This window comes from Oncorhynchus kisutch, linkage group LG8 (assembly GCF_002021735.2).
Source record: "Oncorhynchus kisutch isolate 150728-3 linkage group LG8, Okis_V2, whole genome shotgun sequence".
NCBI lineage: Eukaryota > Metazoa > Chordata > Actinopteri > Salmoniformes > Salmonidae > Oncorhynchus > Oncorhynchus kisutch.
The window spans coordinates 14,245,983-14,267,375 of NC_034181.2; the positions used below are offsets into that span (position 1 = coordinate 14,245,983).

The window sequence follows — 21,393 nt, forward strand, 5'->3', positions numbered from 1 at the left end:
TTGGTTTCTCCTTTGTTCAAAATGGAAAAATGCACGCACCTGGAGATTACGCAATAGTTTCGACGGAGGACACCGAGCGGACACCTGGTAAATGTAGTCTCTTATGGTCAATTTTCCAATGATATGCCTACAAATACGTCACAATGCTGCAAACACCTTGGGGAAATGACAGAAAGTGTAGGCTCTCTCCTTGCGCATTCACAGCCATATAAGGAGACATTGGAACACAGCGCCTCAAAAATCTGGCTCACTTCCTGTATGAAATGTCATCTTGGTTTCGCCTGTAGCATCAGTTCTGTGGCACTCACAGACAATATATTTGCAGTTTTGGAAACGTCAGAGTGTTTTCTTTCCAAAGCTGTCAATTATATGCATAGTCGAGCATCTTTTCGTGACAAAATATCTTGTTTAAAACGGGAATGTTTTTCATCCAAAAATGAAATACTGCCCCCAGAGGTTCAAGAGGTTAAGTCCAAATTCTTATTCACAATGACGGCGAGGGGCATGTGCAGCGCTGAATAAATGAAAGTACAGAGGAGAAAAAAGGGGGAATGTGGTAGTTATTTGAAATCCTTCCTAAATGGAGGAATAAACTATCAACATTTCCTTTTCCAGTATTGATCAGAACTGAAGAGGTCATTAGCTGCTGTTTGTGGCTGGTGGTTCTATGTCTCTGCAGTTGTCTGTCAATCAATCTTCCTTTCTGCTGTGTTTTCACTACTGGATGTCTGTCTTCTCTCAGAGCGTGTGAAACTGAACATGACATAGACCAATAACCACAGCTGCCCTGATTTGAGTGTGTGAGTGTGTGTGGCACCCTCTTCTTCTTCATAAGCATATCATATCTGTAACAGACCACTTTAGAAAGCACTGGCAGTATAAAGCCAATAGTGCATGATTAGCAAATGGACACCCTTCACACCAAGTCTCTGATTTAATGGCTAAGTCAACTCAATCCATTCACTGTGTTGATCCATCACCAAGTCAATTACAATCCACAAGGAGTGGTTCAGCGTGGAAAGCAAATCGGTATCTAACTGGAGTTAACCTTGTAGTTCTTTATTGTAGTAAACACACTACGGCCTACACTGGTTTATCTGTTCAGCGGTTTAACTCTCTCGCTGTGTCTCTCACTCTCTCTCTCTCTCACCTCCCCTCCCCCTTTCTCCCTCCCTCCCTCTCTCTAACTCACCCTCCCTCCTTCTATCTATCTCAATCTCCCTCCCTCCCCCCTCGCTCCCTCCCTCCCTCTCTCTAACTCGCTCTCCCTCCTTCTCTCTCTCAATCTCCCTCCCCCCTCCCTCCCTCTCTCCCTCCCTCTTTCTCTCTTCCTCGCCCTCCCTCCTTCTCTCTCTCTCAATCTCCCTCCCCCTCCCTCTCTCCCTCCCTCTCTCTCTCTCTCTTTCTCGCCCTCCCTCGCCCTCTCTTCCTCCCTCCTTCTCACCCTCTCGCCCCCCCTCCCTCTCTCTCCCTCTCAACCTCCCTTCCCCTCTCTCCCTCTCTCTCTCTCCCTCCTTCCCTCTCTCACTCCCTCCCTCCCTCTCCTCCCTACAGTGGGTGTTGGCCTTTGAGATCTTCATCCCCCTGGTCCTTTTCTTCATCCTGCTGGGCCTGCGCCAGAAGAAACCTGCCATCCCTGTCAAGGAAGGTAGGAAAGACTAAAAGAAGGGAGCTTCACAAAAAGGTGTACAAATGAAAGAGTTGTAGAAGGGATGCAGATGGCAGTGCCAGTCTGTTTGTGCCATCATGCCAAACATTGTTTTGCTTGACAAGTACAGCAATGGAGTTGGAAAAAGCACAAACAGATCTGGGACCAGGTTACAGAAAGAGAGAACAGATCTGGGACCAGGCTACAGAAAGAGAGAACAGATCTGGGACCAGGCTACAGAAAGAGAGAACAGATCTGGGACCAGGTTACAGAAAGAGAGAACAGATCTGGGACCAGGCTACAGAAAGAGAGAACAGATCTGGGACCAGGTTACAGAAAGAGAGAACAGATCTAGGACCAGGTTACAGAAAGAGAGAACAGATCTAGGACCAGGTTACAGAAAGAGAGAACAGATCTGGGACCAGGTTACAGAAAGAGAGAACAGATCTGGGACCAGGCTACAGAAAGAGAGAACAGATCTGGGACCAGGTTACAGAAAGAGAGAACAGATCTAGGACCAGGTTACAGAAAGAGAGAACAGATCTGGGACCAGGCTACAGAAAGAGAGAACAGATCTAGGACCAGGTTACAGAAAGAGAGAACAGATCTGGGACCAGGTTACAGAAAGAGAGAACAGATCTGGGACCAGGCTACAGAAAGAGAGAACAGATCTGGGACCAGGTTACAGAAAGAGAGAACAGATCTAGGACCAGGTTACAGAAAGAGAGAACAGATCTGGGACCAGGCTACAGAAAGAGAGAACAGATCTGGGACCAGGTTACAGAAAGAGAGAACAGATCTAGGACCAGGTTACAGAAAGAGAGAACAGATCTGGGACCAGGCTACAGAAAGAGAGACAGATCTGGGACCAGGCTACAGAAAGAGAGACAGATCTGGGACCAGGCTACAGAAAGAGAGACAGATCTGGGACCAGGCTACAGAAAGAGAGAACAGATCTGGGACCAGGCTACAGAAAGAGAGAACAGATCTGGGACCAGGTTACAGAAAGAGAGAACAGATCTGGGACCAGGCTACAGAAAGAGAGACAGATCTGGGACCAGGCTACAGAAAGAGAGACAGATCTGGGACCAGGCTACAGAAAGAGAGACAGATCTGGGACCAGGCTACAGAAAGAGAGAACAGATCTGGGACCAGGCTACAGAAAGAGAGAACAGATCTGGGACCAGGTTACAGAAAGAGAGAACAGATCTAGGACCAGGTTACAGAAAGAGAGAACAGATCTGGGACCAGGCTACAGAAAGAGAGAACAGATCTGGGACCAGGCTACAGAAAGAGAGACAGATCTGGGACCAGGCTACAGAAAGAGAGACAGATCTGGGACCAGGCTACAGAAAGAGAGAACAGATCTGGGACCAGGCTACAGAAAGAGAGAACAGATCTGGGACCAAGTTACAGAAAGAGAGAACAGATCTGGGACCAGGCTACAGAAAGAGAGAACAGATCTGGGACCAGGCTACAGAAAGAGAGAACAGATCTGGGACCAGGCTACAGAAAGAGAGAACAGATCTGGGACCAGGTTACAGAAAGAGAGAACAGATCTAGGACCAGGTTACAGAAAGAGAGAACAGATCTGGGACCAGGCTACAGAAAGAGAGAACAGATCTGGGACCAGGCTACAGAAAGAGAGACAGATCTGGGACCAGGCTACAGAAAGAGAGACAGATCTGGGACCAGGCTACAGAAAGAGAGAACAGATCTGGGACCAGGCTACAGAAAGAGAGAACAGATCTGGGACCAAGTTACAGAAAGAGAGAACAGATCTGGGACTAGGCTACAGAAAGAGAGAACAGATCTGGGACCAGGCTACAGAAAGAGAGAACAGATCTGGGACCAGGCTACAGAAAGAGAGAACAGATCTGGGACCAGGTTACAGAAAGAGAGAACAGATCTGGGACCAGGCTACAGAAAGAGAGAACAGATCTGGGACCAGGTTACAGAAAGAGAGAACAGATCTAGGACCAGGTTACAGAAAGAGAGAACAGATCTGGGACCAGGCTACAGAAAGAGAGACAGATCTGGGACCAGGCTACAGAAAGAGAGACAGATCTGGGACCAGGCTACAGAAAGAGAGACAGATCTGGGACCAGGCTAATGCAGAAAAAGATGAGAGGAGAACGGGAGCCAGGGGGTGAGGAGTGACGGTGGTTGGTGGTTAGTTAGGCACAGTGTTATGGTTGTGTGGGAATCCCCCGTTGCTACAGCTCACTATTGAAGGGGAGTCCACCACCACCAGTTTGAACACAACACATCAATCTAACCAGACTTTCAGTGACAGTCCCGCTGTGCAGTTCCAGAAGGAAGGGAGCACGGCTGTAGCCTGCAGATGTAGAGGATGCATCTTGATCTTAATATAGAATGTTTGCTTCTCAAATGGCACCCTATTTCCTACACAGTACACTACTTTTAGTAGTCCTCTGTAAAGGCTATAGGGTGTCATTTGGGACTCAGCCTCTGTGTGTTGTTGTGAAAGATGGTAACGCTGTATAGAATTTCCACCTACAGTATTTCTGTTCAGTTGTACAAGGCTCAAATGGAGCTTTACTAATCTGCCATTGAATGAAAGTCTGGTTGCATAAAACACTGGTGTCTAGTGTTGTCATTCATACTATTTCTTGACTGTCATGTACTGTCATGTTCAGTCATGTACTGTCATGTTTAGTCATGTACTGTCATTGTTCACAGACATCCACACCTGTTTTATTTACCTGTTTTTTTTCTTCTCTTTTACTCTATGACCCGCTCTCTCTCTCTCTATCCCTCTCTCTCTCCCCTCTCTTTCTCTCTCTCTTCTTTCTCTCTCTCCCTTCTCTCTCTCTTCTCTCTCGTATCTTCATGATGCATGTTCACTGCATGCTGAATCAGTCTGTAAGTGTCAAAGTCTTTATCATTGTGGCTTCATGATTATCTCTAAGTTATGATTACCTTGACTCTGACTTTGGTCTCCTGTTATAATCCTGTCTGGGATGTGGGACAAGTGTGTGTGTATGTGTGTGCTCGCAAGCTATGTGTGTGTGTGTGTGTGTGTGTGTGTGTGTGTGTGTGTGTGTGTGTGTGTGCGGCTCCCCTCCTGATGTCCGTGTCTCTGTGTTGTCAGCACCGCGCTGAGTCTCAGGCGTACAAAATGGCACCCTATTCCCTTTATAGGGCACTACTTTAGACCAGTGCAGTGCATTACATAGGGGAAAAGGTTGTCCTTTGTGACATAGGCTCAGTGACTGGGAAGGGATCTGTCTACAATGTTGTCTCTGGCCAACAGATCCTATTTCACACATCTGACTAATGCTAAAAAGCTTTGTGCCCAGGTTAGCGCTGTAAGGCACACACTGGCACCGCACCACATATACACAACACACAAGGGATGCACATGCACCGGCTCACATGTGCAGGGAGCAAATACGAAATGTGATCTGTGACGGCTCTCACACGGTCGCAGTGACAAACAAAGACTGCGTGAAAATATTCCTTTAAAGAGATTTGTGAGAATTTTGAAGATGAACGTTGTCTCTGTGTGTGTTTGTCTATGTTTCTACGTGTCTGTGTTTCTGTGATAACCAGTTACTGGTGACAATAAATGCTACTGTCAATACTGTATACATAACATAGCTATACCATACATCTGGCTGAGCTAGCTCTTATTCAGCCTGGGCCTAGATCTGTGTCCTATCATGTCTAAGGAGTGGCATGGTGGCACAGACAGACTGGTACCCAGGCTAGCTCTAACTGACTGACACCCAGGCTAGCCCTGACAGACTGGTACCCAGGCTAGCTGTGACAGACTGGTACCCAGGCTAGCTCTGACAGACTGACACCCAGGCTAGCTCTAACAGACTGGTACCCAGGCTAGCTCTGACAGACTGGTACCCAGGCTAGCTCTAACTGACTGACACCCAGGCTAGCCCTGACAGACTGGTACCCAGGCTAGCTGTGACAGACTGGTACCCAGGCTAGCTCTGACAGACTGGTACCCAGGCTAGCTCTAACAGACTGGTACCCAGGCTAGCTGTGACAGACCGGTACCCAGGCTAGCTCTGACAGACTGGCACCCAGGCTAGCTCTGACAGACTGGCACCCAGGCTAGCTCTGACGGACTGGTACCCAGGCTAGCTGTGATGGACTGGTACCCAGGCTAGCTGTGACGGACTGGTACCCAGGCTAGCTGTGACAGACTGGTACCCAGGCTAGCTCTGACTGACTGGTACCCTGATCTTTTCCCTCTGGTTGACTGATCCAGATGTCAGGTCTGACCAGGGAGGGGATGACTATCCTAAATGGCAACCTATATGTATTCCCTATTTAGTGCACTATGGGCCCTGGTAAAAAATAGTGCAATATATACACAATATATACACAATATATACACAATATATACACTCATAGAAAAAAGGGTTCCAAAAGAGTTCTTCGGATGTCTCCAGGAGAATCCTGTTTGGTTCCTGGTAGAATCATTTTGGGTTCCATGTAAAACCCTCTGTGCAAAGAGTTCTACAGGAACCCAAAACTTTTCTACTTGGAACCAAACGCGTTCTACCTGGAACCAACAAGGGTTCTTCAAAGGGTTCTCCTATGGTGATTGTAGAGAATATGAGCCATGTAGGATGCAGGTACTGTTCTGTTAAACAGACTACCTTCACTAGAGAGTCAGTCACTGAAGATATTACTCAGCAGCTCTAAATACAAGTTGCCGTTAGGCACATATCCAGGATCAGTCTACCCTCTCCAAACTTAACCATAAGCATCAGAGGTGGGAAACCCCAAAACTGACCTTAGATCAGTGTCTCTAGGGGCAACATCATCCTAGACCATTTATGAGAAGTGCTCACTTTGTCTGGAATTGACTCAGCAGTGGGTGTCCTGTTATAGGTTATTCAATTAGACAGTAATAGTACCAGAGTAAGTGGCAGCGATTTAGTCTTAGGATAAAGCAACGTTGGTGAAATGGATAGATTTTTATAATCACAGGGAGTAACTCATTTTTATACCTCTCCGACATTCTCAAAGAGGCCTATTTGTTAAGCTAGGATTCTGTTCTATCCAAAGGGATGAATTCATGTAATATGAGGGAGTGAGAGATGGATGGATAATTAAATAGAATAGAGAGTGTTGTTGTTGCCAGGCACCTCGCCCAGTGGGTGGATGGATCTACTGCTGCTGAAAGACAAAAGAGTGAGAAAAACTCTTTACGGTAGTCATGGAAACATGGGCCATTCCATTGTACACTATTAGCATGGACCTAGTTCTTATTCCAGGCTTGATTAAAGCGTGTCCAGCAGCAGTCACCGTTTATGAGTGGATGACAAACAAGAGCAGACATAAAGATGACAGCACTCTATGTCTCAGCCCTGACATCTGGGTACCACTTCTCTCTGCTTCTGACTGTGTGTTATCGGTGACCGGGGTTTCGCTTTCTCTCTAACCTCCTCTCTCTTTTCTCCTTTTTGGTCTTTGGACTACATTGAAACCCTCCAACGAACCTCTTCCTTACCAATCCTTCAATCCACTTCCCTCTCCTCTCTTCTCTCTCCTCTCTTCCCTCTCCTCTCTTCTCTCTCCTCTCTTCCCTCTCCTCTCTTCTCTCTCCTCTCTTCTCTCTCCTCTCTTCTCTCTCCTCTCTTCTCTCTCCTCTCTTCCCTCTCCTCTCTCCTCTCTTCCCTCTCCTCTCTTCCCTCTCCTCTCTTCTCTCTCCTCTCTTCCCTCTCCTCTCTTCTCTCTCCTCTCTTCCCTCTCCTCTCTTCTCTCTCCTCTCTTCTCTCTCCTCTCTTCTCTCTCCTCTCTTCTCTTTCCTCTCTTCCCTCTCCTCTCTTCTCTCTCCTCTCTCCTCTCTTCCCTCTCCTCTCTTCTCTCTCCTCTCTTCCCTCTCCTCTCTTCCCTCTCCTCTCTTCTCTCTCCTCTCTTCCCTCTCCTCTCTTACCTCTCTCCTCTCTTCTCTCTCCTCTCTTCCCTCTCCTCTCTTCCCTCTCCTCTCCTCTCTTCCCTCTCCTCTCTTCTCTCTCCTCTCTTCTCTCTCCTCTCTTCCCTCTCCTCTCTTCCCTCTCCTCTCTTCCGCGATTTTCCTGTGAATACTATCCCTTTGACCCATATATCTATACCTCGCTTTCTCTCCCCTCCCTCTCTATCTCTCTCTACCCCACTCTATCTCTGATCTCCCTACCTACCCTCTGTCCCTTTTCCTGTCCCTCCCTGGTGTCCATCCTGTCTGTCCAGCCTTCTACAGCGCAGCACCCCTCACCTCAGCAGGCATCATCCCCATCATGCAGTCTCTGTGTCCCGACGGCCAGAGGGACGAGTTTGGCTTCCTGCAGTACAAGAACTCCACGTGAGTCACATAGTCAGTCAGTCCTAGCTGTCCTCCCTCTCCCTCTCTCTCTCTCTCACTCACACTCTGTCTGTCTGTCTGTCTGTCTGTCTGTCTGTCTGTCTGTCTGTCTGTCTGTCTGTCTGTCTGTCTGTCTGTCTGTCTGTCTGTCTGTCTGTCTGTCTGTCTGTCTGTCTGTCTGTCTGTCTGTCTGTCTGTCTCTCTCTCTCTCTCTCTCTCTCTCTCTCTCTCTCTCTCCTCTTTACTACAGACACCCTTTATTTAGTTTAATGTCACATACCACTGATGGACTAACAGTGTTAATGTCTACAATACTTACAGTAATGGCAGGAGTGGACAATGGTCATAATCTGTAATTATATGCATTTAATAATTGAATCTCTCTCTGTTGATGTGTGGGCCCTCCTAATGGGAGAGGGCTGCCATTGTGTCTTTGAACTATACCCTACACCTCTCTCTCTCTCTTTTGTCCCTCCCACCTGTCTTTTCTCTCTCTCGCTTTGTCCCTTCCTTCCACTCGCTCGACTCGCTCTCTCCCCCCTACTGCCCCTCCCTCTCCCCCTTCTCCCCCCTCCCCCAGTGTGACCCAGTTGTTGGAGCGGATCAGTGATGTGGTGTTACAGAACCACCTGCTCACAGCAGAGAGGCCAGGACTGGGCCAGGAGCTGGAGTCCCTGCAACAACACCTGGAGAGACTCAGCACGCCCACAGGGCCCTCCCCGCTGGACAACGGCTTCAACACCAGCCAAGGTATGTGTGTCAGTTTGTGTCAGACCCAGTTTAGCGGAGTCATAACATTTTGAACCTTAATAGATGTGAAGGTGGATTTTTTTCAATACAACATATGATGGTTCAACGTCAGTGGAGGCTGGTGACTTCAGGAGGAACGGAGACTAATGGTATACGTAGGTGTTGGCTGACACAGATGGCAATTCTTGTTTGAAAAATCATCTAAAACAAATGATAGTAACCCCAACATTTTTATTAAGGAATGGGACAAGGCCAGCTTGTCTAAGGGAATGGTGGTGTGCCGGACAGGCTCATCATACCAGCAGTGGTCAAACTTGCTCCACTGATCCCTGATCTACTCATTGAGCAGACTTCTATTCCAGCCCAGAAATAGCACACTTGATTATCAGGTGTGTTATTACTGGGCTGAAACAGAACCCTGCACACCCAACAGACCTCTAGCAGGGTTGACCAGCTCCAGTTGGAAAAGGTTTATACAATTTGTGTGACATTTAACTTTAACTTAACTTTGTTAATAATATAGGTACACATACAGTATAATCCATGGCATATAGGATATATATAGGATATATATATATATATATATATATATATATATATACACCCTTAGTCTCAGTCTTAGGACATTCATTGGCACCTCTCTCTTCATCTGCAAACAGGCTTTCAAAGCTTTCCATATTTGAGGACAGAACACATCAAAGAAACAGGCTTCATTATATTTCAATTATACAGGACTGAATATTATGTTTGCTATTATCTCTCTGTCCTCTAAGTTTTCCCTTCTAGGTACTGGAACTGCAAAATATTTTGATATTGTCCTCCCATCAAATGACCGGCCCTGTTCAGTAGCCTACCTTCTCCTTTTACTGTTAGTCCCCTCTTCATGGCTGTTACAAATGCATTTGGTGACTGTCTTTTTCATTTACAATGATTACATTAAGATAGATAGCTAAAAGGAAATGATCTAGCTGATGATATTTATTTCGCTTGGCTAAACAGTGTATAAGGTTAGCTAGCTAGCAGCTCAGTTGAGTTAGCCTACAACGTGACCTAGCTAGCTAGCAGCTCAGTTGAGTTAGCCTACAACGTGACCTAGCTAGCTAGCAGCTCAGTTGAGTTAGCCTACAACGTGACCTAGCTAGCTAGCAGCTCAGTTGAGTTAGCCTACAACGTGACCTAGCTAGCTAGCAGCTCAGTTGAGTTAGCCTACAACGTGACCTAGCTAGCTAGCAGCTCAGTTGAGTTAGCCTACAACGTGACCTAGCTAGCTAGCGAACTTCTGGGTGAAACGTTGCACATTTAAACAACGGGAACATTCATCAGTGTGTTGTGGGTATCTTATCTTTATTTAATGAGTTTATTTTTATACCCAGCAGCTGCAAGTTATTGAATGAGTTATACACTGTTTTTGATAGAGTGCTGTGTCATCTCTGCTGGAGAAGCAGTTCAGTATATTCTCTGTGCTTGTGCTGAATGATTCTACCCCTGCAGGGTTCACCGTGGCCAGTATGTTGAAGAACCAGTCTGTGTTCCGTCAGTTTCTGGTCAGGAATCTGTCTCTCCCCAATAACACGGCCAGCCTTCTGCTCTCCACTCCTGTCAACCTCAAAGAGGTCTGTGCTCCTGTCACACGCATGCACGCACACAAGCAGATACACACAGATTCACACACACACACGCACAGATTCACACACACACACGAACGCACGCACGCACGCACGCACACACACACACACACACACACACACACACACACACACACACACACACACACACACACACACACACACACACACACACACACACACACACACACTGTGCCTCCCCAGTCCCCATCAACCCCCTGGGGAGTGTTTTATTATAGAGTTATGATGTTTTTTTTGTTGCGCATTTAAATTCCAATGTTGTCACATGAACAATTAAGTAACAAACAATGTCAGTATAGCCTGCCAAACCTGAATCTTTCCTCTTGGTTATATTTCAATTTAGATTACACATTTTTGACATCTAAACTAGAACACCCGATCGTCAAAATTTCAGATTTGGCAAAGAGCTGTGTGTGTGTGTGTGTGTGTGTGTGTGTGTGTGTGCATCCTGTTCTCTGAATGTATGTGTCCTCTCTCCCTGCTGAACTGTAGGTCTTCAACATGATATTTGGCCTGTACCCCAGAGCTGGAGGGGGGAGTAGTCATGCTTCAGGAGGGGCAAAAGAGACCGCACAAACCCCTGCAGAGAAGAGCCTTCAACTGGAAGTAGGATGCTAATTGGAAATATTACATTAAATGTAATTGATCTGAGTGGGTGTATTAGTTCTGCAGTAATCCCTGTACTATCCTCCCTTCAGGAGAAGCTTCTGGGAGCCATGCATCGTCTGGACGGAGGACTGATCCACAAAGCTTTACGAGACCCAACCAAAGCAGCCCATCGGCAGGGCCTACTCAAACTCATGTCTCAGGCATTAGGCCTAGCAGAAGGAGAGGCAGGCCAGAGATACGATCCCCAGGGACTGAAGGAGATGGAGGTACACTACCTGATATATTCTCCTATATCTGAATCATCCTCCTTTTCTTTCCTCCTTCCTCCTGTCTTGTTTTATATTGAATCACTGACCTTTATTGTACAGGAATACCATTGAAATAATTGATCCTATATACTGTATGATGATGGTGAGTATGAAGAAGATGATGATGATGAGGTTGATGAGGATGATGATGATGAGGTTGATGAGGATGGTGATGATGAGGTTGATGAGGAGGATGATGATGATGATGATGATGATGATGATGAAATGTATATGCTGTTGATTGTAAAAAACAAAAATCCCCCTCTAAGGGTGTTCTCCTGACTGGTGCCATGTTGGAAATGCTTACTTGTGGGGAGGATGGGACTGGTGAGCTGAGCAAGATCCTATTGGTTCCTGAGAAGCAGCAGTCCCTGCTCCAGGCCTATCGCAGCACAGTGTGTGGTGGAGGGGAGGGACAGAGGACTGAGCGCTTTGGAGAGATGAGCCAGGAGCTGAGAGACCAGATAGACACACAGAGCCTCGTTGACAAGGTACAGTACTGAGAGACCAGATAGAGCCTCATTGACAAGGTACAGTACTGAGGGGACCTTGGGAACCTCCGGCACATTTTGCCATGGTGCAGAGAGAAAAATGTGCAGTATTATAACGCTATTCTACACATTTTGCCATGAGGCTGGGAGAAGATCGGGGCCCTGTGGCACCCGCTCTGCATGCCCGTTCAGTAATCCGGCCCTGATGGTGAAGTGCTTTTCACTCATCAAACACAAATAAATACTGTAAACACTGTGGAGTGTGGAATGGCAGACAGTCCATGACTCAGTATATCTATGTACTCTACAGCACTCATTCTCCTCTCTTCCTTTGATTCTTCTCTTCTTTCACACTCCCTCTCTCTCTCTCTCTCTCTCTCTCTCTCTCACTCCCTTTCTTCCTCTCCACACCAGCTGCGTCTGGAGAAGGTCAACTTCTCGGCTCCTCTGTCCCAGTCCCACCTGGGTGCTCTGCTGAAAGACCTGGCTGACGTGGAGAGGCTCTTCAGGGACGTAGACCTGCTGTCAGGCCTGGCTCGCCTGCTCCCTAAGGGGGCCTGTGCTGGGGGTCATACGGCCCCTGGGGCCCCCGCCAACACCACCACCTCCTGGGCCCGCAACGCCACTACCTGGGGGCCCAACACCACTGAGACGCCTGGGGAGGAGGGAGGAGAGGAGGAGAGTGGAGGACGAGAGAAAGAGAAAGGGAAAGAGAATCCTCATTCACAGTTTTCTGCTTTTGTACAGCTGTGGGCAGGGCTGCAGCCTATTCTGTGTGGGAACGATAGGTGTGTGTCTTCGTAATGGGATCATTCCTGTGCTGTTGTTCATTGACTTGAGATCAGTTGCCAGTTGAGATCAACCTGAGTGCCAGTCTGTTTGTTCTATCATGCCAATCCCCTGTCACTTACTGTCATGACAGCAATGGAATGGCTGGAGCACAAACAGATCCGGGACCAGGCTAGAGATCTACAGGGTATGCAGGCTTTTGTTCCAGCCGTATAAGAACACCCCAGTTCAACTAAACAAGAACGTAATGTTTGGAATTGATGAGGTGTGTTAGAGTTGGGCTGGCACCAGGGTAGGGAAACCCTGTGCTCTATACCTATGCTGTAAAGGTTAAAGTTGTTGATTTCTGTCTTCTGTCTATCTCCAGGATCATTGAGCCTGAAGCTTTGAAGCAGGGGAATATGAGCTCTCTGGGTTTCACCAGTAAAGAGCAGCGCAATCTGGGTTTACTCGTGCATCTGATGACTACAAATCCCAAGATCCTCTACTCTCCCGTTGGCTCACAGGTGGACAAAGTCATTCAGAAGGCAAGTACATGATCATGTTCTTTCAGACTGTCATTTATTTGTATTTTTTTTTAAATTTTACCCCTTTTTTCTCCCCAATTTCGTGGTATCCAATTGTTGTAGTAGCTACTATCTTGTCTCATCGCTACAACTCCCGTACGGGCTCGGGAGAGACGAAGGTTGAAAGTCATGCGTCTTCCGATACACAACCCAACCAGCCGTACTGCTTCTTAACACAGTGCGCATCCAACCCGGAAGACAGCCGCACCAATGTGTCGGAGGGTACACCGTGCACCTGGCAACCTTGGTTAGCGCTCACTGTGCCCGGTCTTTCAGACTGTCATATGTATCATTATAATGCATATGTACAGTACAGTCAAAAGTTTGGACACACCTACTCATTCAAGGGTTTTACTTATTTTGTACTATTTCCTACATTGTAGAATAATAGTGAAGACATCAGAACTATGAAATAACACATATGGAATCATGTAGTAACCAAAAAAGTGTTAAACACATCAGAATATATGTAATATTTGAGATTTTTTCAAAGTAGCCACCCTGTGCCTTGATGACAGCTTTGCACACTCAAATCAAATCGAATCTAATTTTATTTGTCACATACACATGATTAGCAGATGTTAATGCGAGTGTAGCGAAATGCTTGTGCTTCTAGTTCCGACAATGCAGTAATAACCAACAAGTAATCTAGCTAACAATTCCAAAACTACTACCTTATAGACACAAGTGTAAGGGGATAAAGAATATGTACATAAAGATATATGAATGAGTGATGGTACAGAGCGGCATAGGCAAGATACAGTAGATGGTATTGAGTACAGTATATACATATGAGATGAGTATGTAAACAAAGTGGCATAGTTAAAGTGGCTAGTGATACATGTATTACATAAAGATGCAGTAGATGATATAGAGTACAGTATATACATATACATATGAGATGAATAATGTAGGGTATGTAAACATTATATTAGGTAGCATTGTTTAAAGTGGCTAGTGATATATTTTACATCATTTCCCATCAATTCCCATTATTAAAGTGGCTGGAGTTGCGTCAGTGTGTTGGCAGCAGCCACTCAATGTTAGTGGTGGCTGTTTAACAGTCTGATAGCCTTAGATAGAAGCTGTTTTTCAGTCTCTCGGTCCCAGATTTGATGCACCTGTACTGACCTCGCCTTCTGGATGATAGCGGGGTGAACAGGCAGTGGCTCGGGTGATCTTTATGGCCTTCCTGTAACATCGGGTGGTGTAGGTGTCCTGGAGGGCAGGTAGTTTGCCCCCGGTGATGCGTTGTGCAGACCTCACTACCCTCTGGAGAGCCTTACGGTTGTGGGCCGTGCAGTTGCCGTACCAGGTGGTGATACAGCCCGACAGGATGCTCTCGTTTGTGCATCTGTAGAAGTAGAGTGCTCTTGGTGACAAGCCAAATTTCTTCAGCCTCCTGAGGTTGAAGAGGCGCTGCTGCGCCTTCTTCACGATGCTGTCTGTGTGGGTGGACCAATTCAGTTTGTCTGTGATGTGTACGCCGAGGAACTTAAAACTTACTACCCTGTCCACTACTGTTCCATCGATGTGGATAGGGGGGTGTTCCCTCTGCTGTTTCCTGAAGTCCACAATCATCTCCTTAGTTTTGTTGACGTTGAGTGTGAGGTTATTTTCCTGACACCACACTCCGAGGGCCCTCACCTCCTCCCTGTAGGCCGTCTCGTCGTTGTTGGTAATCAAGCCTACCACTGTTGTGTCATCCACAAACTTGATGATTGAGTTGGAGGCGTGCGTGGCCACGCAGTCGTGGGTGAACAGGGAACACTCTTGGTATTCTCTCAACCAGCTTCACCTGGAATGCTTTCCAACAGTCTTGAAGGAGTTCCCACATATACTGAGCACTTGTTGTCTTCTTTTCCTTCACTCTGCGGTCCAACTCATCCCAAACCATCTCAATTGGGTTGAGGTCAGGTGATTGTGGAGGCCAGGCCATCTGATGCAGCACTCTATAACTCTCCTTCTTGATCAAATAGCCCTTACACAGCCTGGAAGTGTGTGGAGTCATTGTCCTGTTGAAAAACAAATGATAGTCCCACTAAGCGCAAACCAGATTGCTGCAGAATGTTGTAGTAGTCATGCTGGTTATGTGTGCCTTGAATTCTAAATAAATCAGACAGTGTCACCAGCAAAGCACCCACACACCATCACACTTCCTCCTCCATGCTTCATGGTGGGAACAACACATGCGGAGATCATCCATTCACCTACCCTGCGTCTCACAAAGACACAGTGGTTGGAACAAAAATCTCAAATTTGGAGTCCAAAGGACAGATTTCTACCGGTCTAATGTCCATTGCTTGTGTTTCTTGGCCCAAGCAAGTCTCTTTTTCTTATTGGGGTCCTTTAGTGGTGGAGTTTTTGCAGCAATTCGACCATGAAGGCCTGATTCATGCAGTCTCCTCTGAACAGTTGATGTTGAGATGTGTCTGTTACTTGAACTCTGTGAAGCATTTATTTGGGCAGCAATTTCTGAGGCTATTAACTCTAATGAACTTTTCCTCTGCAGCAGAGGTAACTCTGGGTCTTCCTTTCCTGAGGCGGTCCTCATGAGAGCCAGTTTCATCATAGCGCTTGATGGTTTTTGCGAACGCACTTGAAGAAGCTTCTTGAAGTTCTTGAAATGTTCTGCATTGACTGACCTTCATGTCTTAAAGTAATGATGGACTGTCGTTTCTCTTAGCTTATTTGAGATGTTCTTGCCATAATATGGACTTGGTATTTTACCAAATAGGGCTATCTTCTGTATACCATCCCTACCATGTCACAACACAACTAATTGGCTCAAACTCATTAAGAAAGAAAACAATTCCACAAATTAACTTTTAAGAAGGCACAGCTATTCATTGAAATGCATTCCAGGTGACTTATGAAGCTGGTTGAGAGAATGCCAAGAGTGTGCAAAGCTGTCATCAATGCAAAGGGTGGCTACTTTGAATACTTTTTTGTTTACTACATGTTTCCATGTGTGTTTTTTCATAGTTTTGATGTCTTCACTATTATTCCACGATATAGAAAATAGTAAAAAAATAAAACGAGTAAAAATTAGTAGGTGTGTCCAAACTTTTGACTGATACTGTATGTATACAGTGACTGGTGCCTTCTATGCTGTGTCCTCTGCGATAGAGTTGTTCCGATGTCATTTTTGCATTGCTGGGTTAAACATTAGCAGGATATAAAGCTATATATTGTCTATTTTAATTTCATGAAGAATATATGAAAATGACTATGAAATGAATATGTATGCCAGATGGAAATCATGTGTTTGGTGTATTTGATACCAATCCACTAATTCCGCTCCAGCCATTACCACAAGCCCGTCCTCCCTAATTTAGGTTCCACCAACCTCCTGGGATTGAGACTCATATTAAGAAGAACAGGGAACGTGGTCTTTAGTGGAAACCCCAAAGTCATTTATCAGACACTTTTAGACTCTTGAGAGCATGTTGTGAATTCATTAGAAACCCCATGGTCATTTGTTTCCCAGCCTAAACACATTAACCATTCAACTGCATGTTCTGTATATTGGTTTAGAGCACGATGTGTAGGAAGTCAATGAGCTGCTAGATTAATCATGCTCCTCCTCAGTCCCCGGAGGTCTCGCTATACCACAACATATGCACAACTGGCCATTGATTCTGTTTCTCTGTACATCCCACTAGTTACCACAGGCTTGTTATTGGCAGACAGTTGATTTCTTATCTTAGCAAGTGGACTGGAGGATGGAGGCTGAGAAATGATTAAAACTAGAGAGGGAGGGAGAGGGGCAGGGAGTAGAGAGAGTGGCCACAGAAAGGACTCAACAGAAAAGTAACAATGGTTGAAAGGATGTGGATAGAGTAACTGGATACAGTGATGGGACTGGGATAGCTCTGGTCCAGGGTGTTAGCTGAGAAAACCTAGTGCCAGCAAGCCACATGTAACAGCTTGGACCAGAGCTAGGACTTGCACAGCTTCTGTGTTGATGGTGACATGTGCTATTGCTTGCTGTCTGTGTAGGCAAATGAGACATTTGCGTTTGTGGGGAACGTGACTCACTACGCCAGGGTGTGGCTCAACATCTCTGCCCAGCTCAGGACCTACCTGGAGGAGGGCAAGCTGCACCACCAGCTGGCCTGGCTGCAGCTGGTAACACACAGTAATAATTTAATAAGATAACGCATACACATAATACTAAATATTTATTGTCCCGCCACACAGTACATTTATACAGTCCTTATCTTGCCTGATAAGCCCATACGTACACATACTGTAACATAAACATAAACATTAACACAAACACAACTTCTGATGTCCTCCTCTTCTTAGTTGACCTCTAACCTGCGTGGTCACCCGGAGCTGCTGAACGGGACGGACAGTGACCTGTTGCGTGGGCTGCTGGATGGCAACTACACCCTGTCCAACACCTCCACCCTGCTGGAGCAGCTGGACACCATCGACAACGCAGCCTGCGGCTGGACACACTTCATGTCCAAGGTCAGTGTTCAGGAGATGAGCCGTTGGTTGTGTCCCAAATGCCACCCTATTTCCTAAAAAATGCACTACTTTTGGTCAGAGCTAAGAGGGATCTGGCCTAAAGTAGTGCACTACCGTACAGTATATAAGCATATAGGATGGCATTTCAGACACAGCCTGTATGTAGGCAGGAGGTACCATAAACATGGGTGGTCTGATTCAGACTGACACAGGAAGAGCGATAGAACTTGAGTACATTGATGCAGTCCCACAGACAGCAGAAGTACAGTAATATGAGCATTGAGAATCAGTACCACACAGCACGCAAAGCACCATTCAATGCTCAGTCCCAGGAGACATCCCAAATGGCACCCTGACTTTTAACCAGAGTCCATAGGGCAAGGACTAGTGTTACCAGTGTTAGAGATATAGACGGTTCCTGTGCTCTTGGCAGTTGGCACTGTGGCAGACCTGGGATCCAACCTCTCCAACCTGTGTGTGTATTTCAGAAGGGTTGGGAACAAGGCAAGAGATTCATTTTCCTTTGACTGCAAGGACAATAGATCAATAACGTTTTTTTGTTGTCTTTTTCTACTTCTCTTGTTCCAGGTCAGTGTGGATATCTTCAAGGGTTTCCCTGATGAAGACAGCATCGTCAACTATACCCTGAACCAAGCCTACCACGATAACATCTCAGTGTTTGCCAGTGAGTACTGTACAGTAAATACTGAATAGGAGAGACGACTCTATTTCATCATAAGTTATGAAAACGTAATTGTCCATTACATTTTACAAAAGGGAAATGTGTCTTTGGCACTCTGGCTTAACAGTGAAAACAGATAATAGATAATGGCCAGGCGCAGGGGTCAGATGGGTGTTACTGAAAGGGCAGCAGCTGTGGCATGCAGATAGCCTCCAGTCTGAAAACAAATGTCATATTATGAGGAAGTAATGTGAAATATATACTGTAGCTATATCACTGTAAAAGAATGTCCCCCTCCCTCTCTTCCAGGTGTGACATTATGAGGAAGTAATGTGAAATATATACTGTAGCTATATTACTGTAATAGAATGTCCCTCTCCCTCTCTTCCAGGTGTGATATTCCAGACCAACAGAGATGGCTCCCTGCCTCCTCATGTCCTCTATAAGATCAGACAGAACTCCAGCTTCACAGAGAAAACCAACGAGATCCGCCGGGCCTACTGGCGCCCGGGGCCCAACACAGGGGGAAAGTTCTACTTTCTCTATGGCTTTGTGTGGATCCAGGGTACGTGTCCAGAATCCTCCATCTTGACTACTGAAGGTTAAATGTAGACTGAAATGTTGCCAGGATGTTTCTGCTTTAGATGAATTTTGCCAACTTTAGCCAACACTAGACAACACTAGACAATTCTAGACAACTTCAGACAACTCTAGACAACACTAGACAACTCTAGACAACAATTAATTTAAACTCTAACCAATATTAGCCAACTCCAGACAACTATCTATCCATCAGTGTCTATCCAAGATGGCGTAGCAGTGCAGACGTGTTTTGTTCGTCCTTTCGTGTACTTTTGTATTTTCTTCGTCTTTTTTTGAATATATTTCAATTTTATTTTCAATCTCTTCTCCATTTTAGTTCAATTATACCTTCCGGTAACCTGCCTCACCCAATGTGATACGGAACCGCTATTATTTTAAATGTTTAAACCTTATAGCAAGAACCACCTAGCCATCAGAAGCTAATCAGCTAATTAGCTACAAGCTCTTTAGTCACTTTTAGCCACTGCTAGCGGCCTTTACCTTCTCCACAGGTACCATTCCTTTTTTTAGCTTGGATAATGCTCGCCAGCCTATCAGTAACGGACTGTCTCTCCACTACAACACCGGATTCCTGCCGTAATCCCTGGACCATTCTACTGATATTCACAGCTAGCTAGCACCCACCGAGTTACCCAGTACCGAAACTTTCCCTTAGGCCCACCTCCCGGCCTACTCAGTTGTTCACCTGGACTCCACCCAAACACGGCTAGAACACACTACTCCACCAGATCCTTGCCGTAAAAGCTCTGGACCTTGGCACCGGATCACCGCTGCTACCGAGTGGCTATAGTGGCTAACGCCACTTCCCCAAAGCTAGCACCAGTTAGCCGTGATTCAAGCGCATCTCCCGGATAGAAAACTAAACTACTACAACTACAATACCTCTTTCGCCATGTGGCTTGGATCCTTAGTCGACACGGCGCCCCGCCGCACCACCACAACTGGTATGCTGATAAATAATCCATCCGCTGTGCCTTCAACCGGCCTCCGTCGGACGTCGGAGCAGACAAAATTCCACTAGCCCCGGGCTACTAACTTTAAACGCAGTGTTGCCCGCGTAGCGACTACTCCGTGGCTTCCCTGTTCCATCTATTGCTGCCCCCTGGACACTATGATCACTTGGCTACAAAGCTGATACCCACTGGACTGTCCATTAATCACAGTACTCCATTCTGTTTATTTTTTTGTTTTGTTTATTTATTTTTGTGTGTGTTTTTTTGTTGTTTATCTGTCGGCCCCGGGCCACAAACTCAGGCTCTGTGTGTAGTTAACCAACCCTCTCTGCCCAGTCATCACCATTTTACATGTTGTTGTTTTAGCTGATTAGCTGTTGTTTACAATGGAGCCCCTAGTTCCACTCATTATACCTCTGATACCTCCTTTGTCCCACCTCCCACTCATGCGGTGACCTCACCCATTATAACCAGCTTATCCAGAGATACAACCTCTCTTATCATCACTCAGTGCCTGGGCTTACCTCTGCTGTACCCGCACCCCACCATACCCCTGTCTGCACATTATGCCCTGAATCTATTCTACCACGCCCAGAAATCTGCTCCTTTTATTCTTTGTCCCCAACGCTGTAGGCGACCAATTATGCCTTTAGCCGTACCCTCATCCTACTCCTCCTCTGTTCCTCAGGTGATGTGGAGGTAAACCCAGGCCCTGCGTGTCCCCAGGCACCCTTATTTATTGACTTCTGTGATCGAAAAAACCTTGGTTTCATGCAACATCAGAAGCCTTCTCCCTAAGTTTGTTTTACTCACTGCTTTAGCACACTCCGCCAACCCTGATGTCCTTGCCTGAATCCTGGCTTAGGAAGGTCACCAACAATTCTGAGATGTCCATACCCCGCTACAACATTTTCCGTCAAGATAGAAATGCCAAAGGAGTTGCAATCTACTGCAGAGATAGCCTGCAAAGTTCTGTCATACTTTCCAGGTCTATACCCAAACAGTTTGAACTTCTAATTTTAAAAATGTACCTCTCCAGAAATAAGTCTCTCACTTTTGCCACCTACTATCGAGCCCCCTCCGCTCCCAGCTGTGCCCTGGACACCATTTGTGAATTGATCGCACCCCATCTAGCTTCAGATTTCGTTCTGTTAGGTGACCTAAACTGGGATATGCTTAACACCCCGGCAGTCCTACAATCTAAGCTAGATGCCCTTAACCTTACACAAATCATCATGGAACCCACCAGGTACAACCCTAAATTCGTAAACATGGGCACCCTCAACTTGCCTCTCAAATACACCTCCGCTGTTTTCAATCAGGATCTTGGCGATCACTTCTGCGAGCAGGCCTTTCTAATCGACCTGGCTTGGGTATCCTGGAAGGATATTGACCTCATCCCGTCAGTCGAGGATGCCTGGTCATTCTTTGAAAGTAATTTCCTCACCATCTTAGATAAGCATGCCCAGTTCAAAAAATGCAGAACTAAGAAAAGATATAGCCCTTGGTTCACTCCAGACCTGACTGCCCTTGAC

General features: G+C 46.2%; 1 protein-coding gene across 3 annotated transcripts in view; it reads left to right on the forward strand.

Moving 5' to 3' along the window:
- LOC109896167 (ATP-binding cassette sub-family A member 2) overlaps positions 1-21,393 on the forward strand; it is a 131,307-nt gene that overhangs the window by 50,495 nt on the left and 59,419 nt on the right. For 2 of the 3 annotated variants that reach the window (XM_031829710.1, XM_031829712.1), the window contains exons 2-15: positions 1,555-1,648; positions 1,732-1,734; positions 7,871-7,982; positions 8,563-8,732; positions 10,224-10,345; positions 10,871-10,984; positions 11,077-11,253; positions 11,565-11,786; positions 12,201-12,574; positions 12,943-13,102; positions 17,144-17,272; positions 17,453-17,620; positions 18,209-18,305; positions 18,694-18,867. In XM_031829710.1, the coding sequence (XP_031685570.1) occupies positions 1,555-1,648; positions 1,732-1,734; positions 7,871-7,982; positions 8,563-8,732; positions 10,224-10,345; positions 10,871-10,984; positions 11,077-11,253; positions 11,565-11,786; positions 12,201-12,574; positions 12,943-13,102; positions 17,144-17,272; positions 17,453-17,620; positions 18,209-18,305; positions 18,694-18,867 (2,116 nt within the window). The remainder of the gene's footprint in view (positions 1-1,554; positions 1,649-1,731; positions 1,735-7,870; positions 7,983-8,562; positions 8,733-10,223; positions 10,346-10,870; positions 10,985-11,076; positions 11,254-11,564; positions 11,787-12,200; positions 12,575-12,942; positions 13,103-17,143; positions 17,273-17,452; positions 17,621-18,208; positions 18,306-18,693; positions 18,868-21,393) is intronic. The other variant, XM_031829711.1, reaches the window with a different exon arrangement.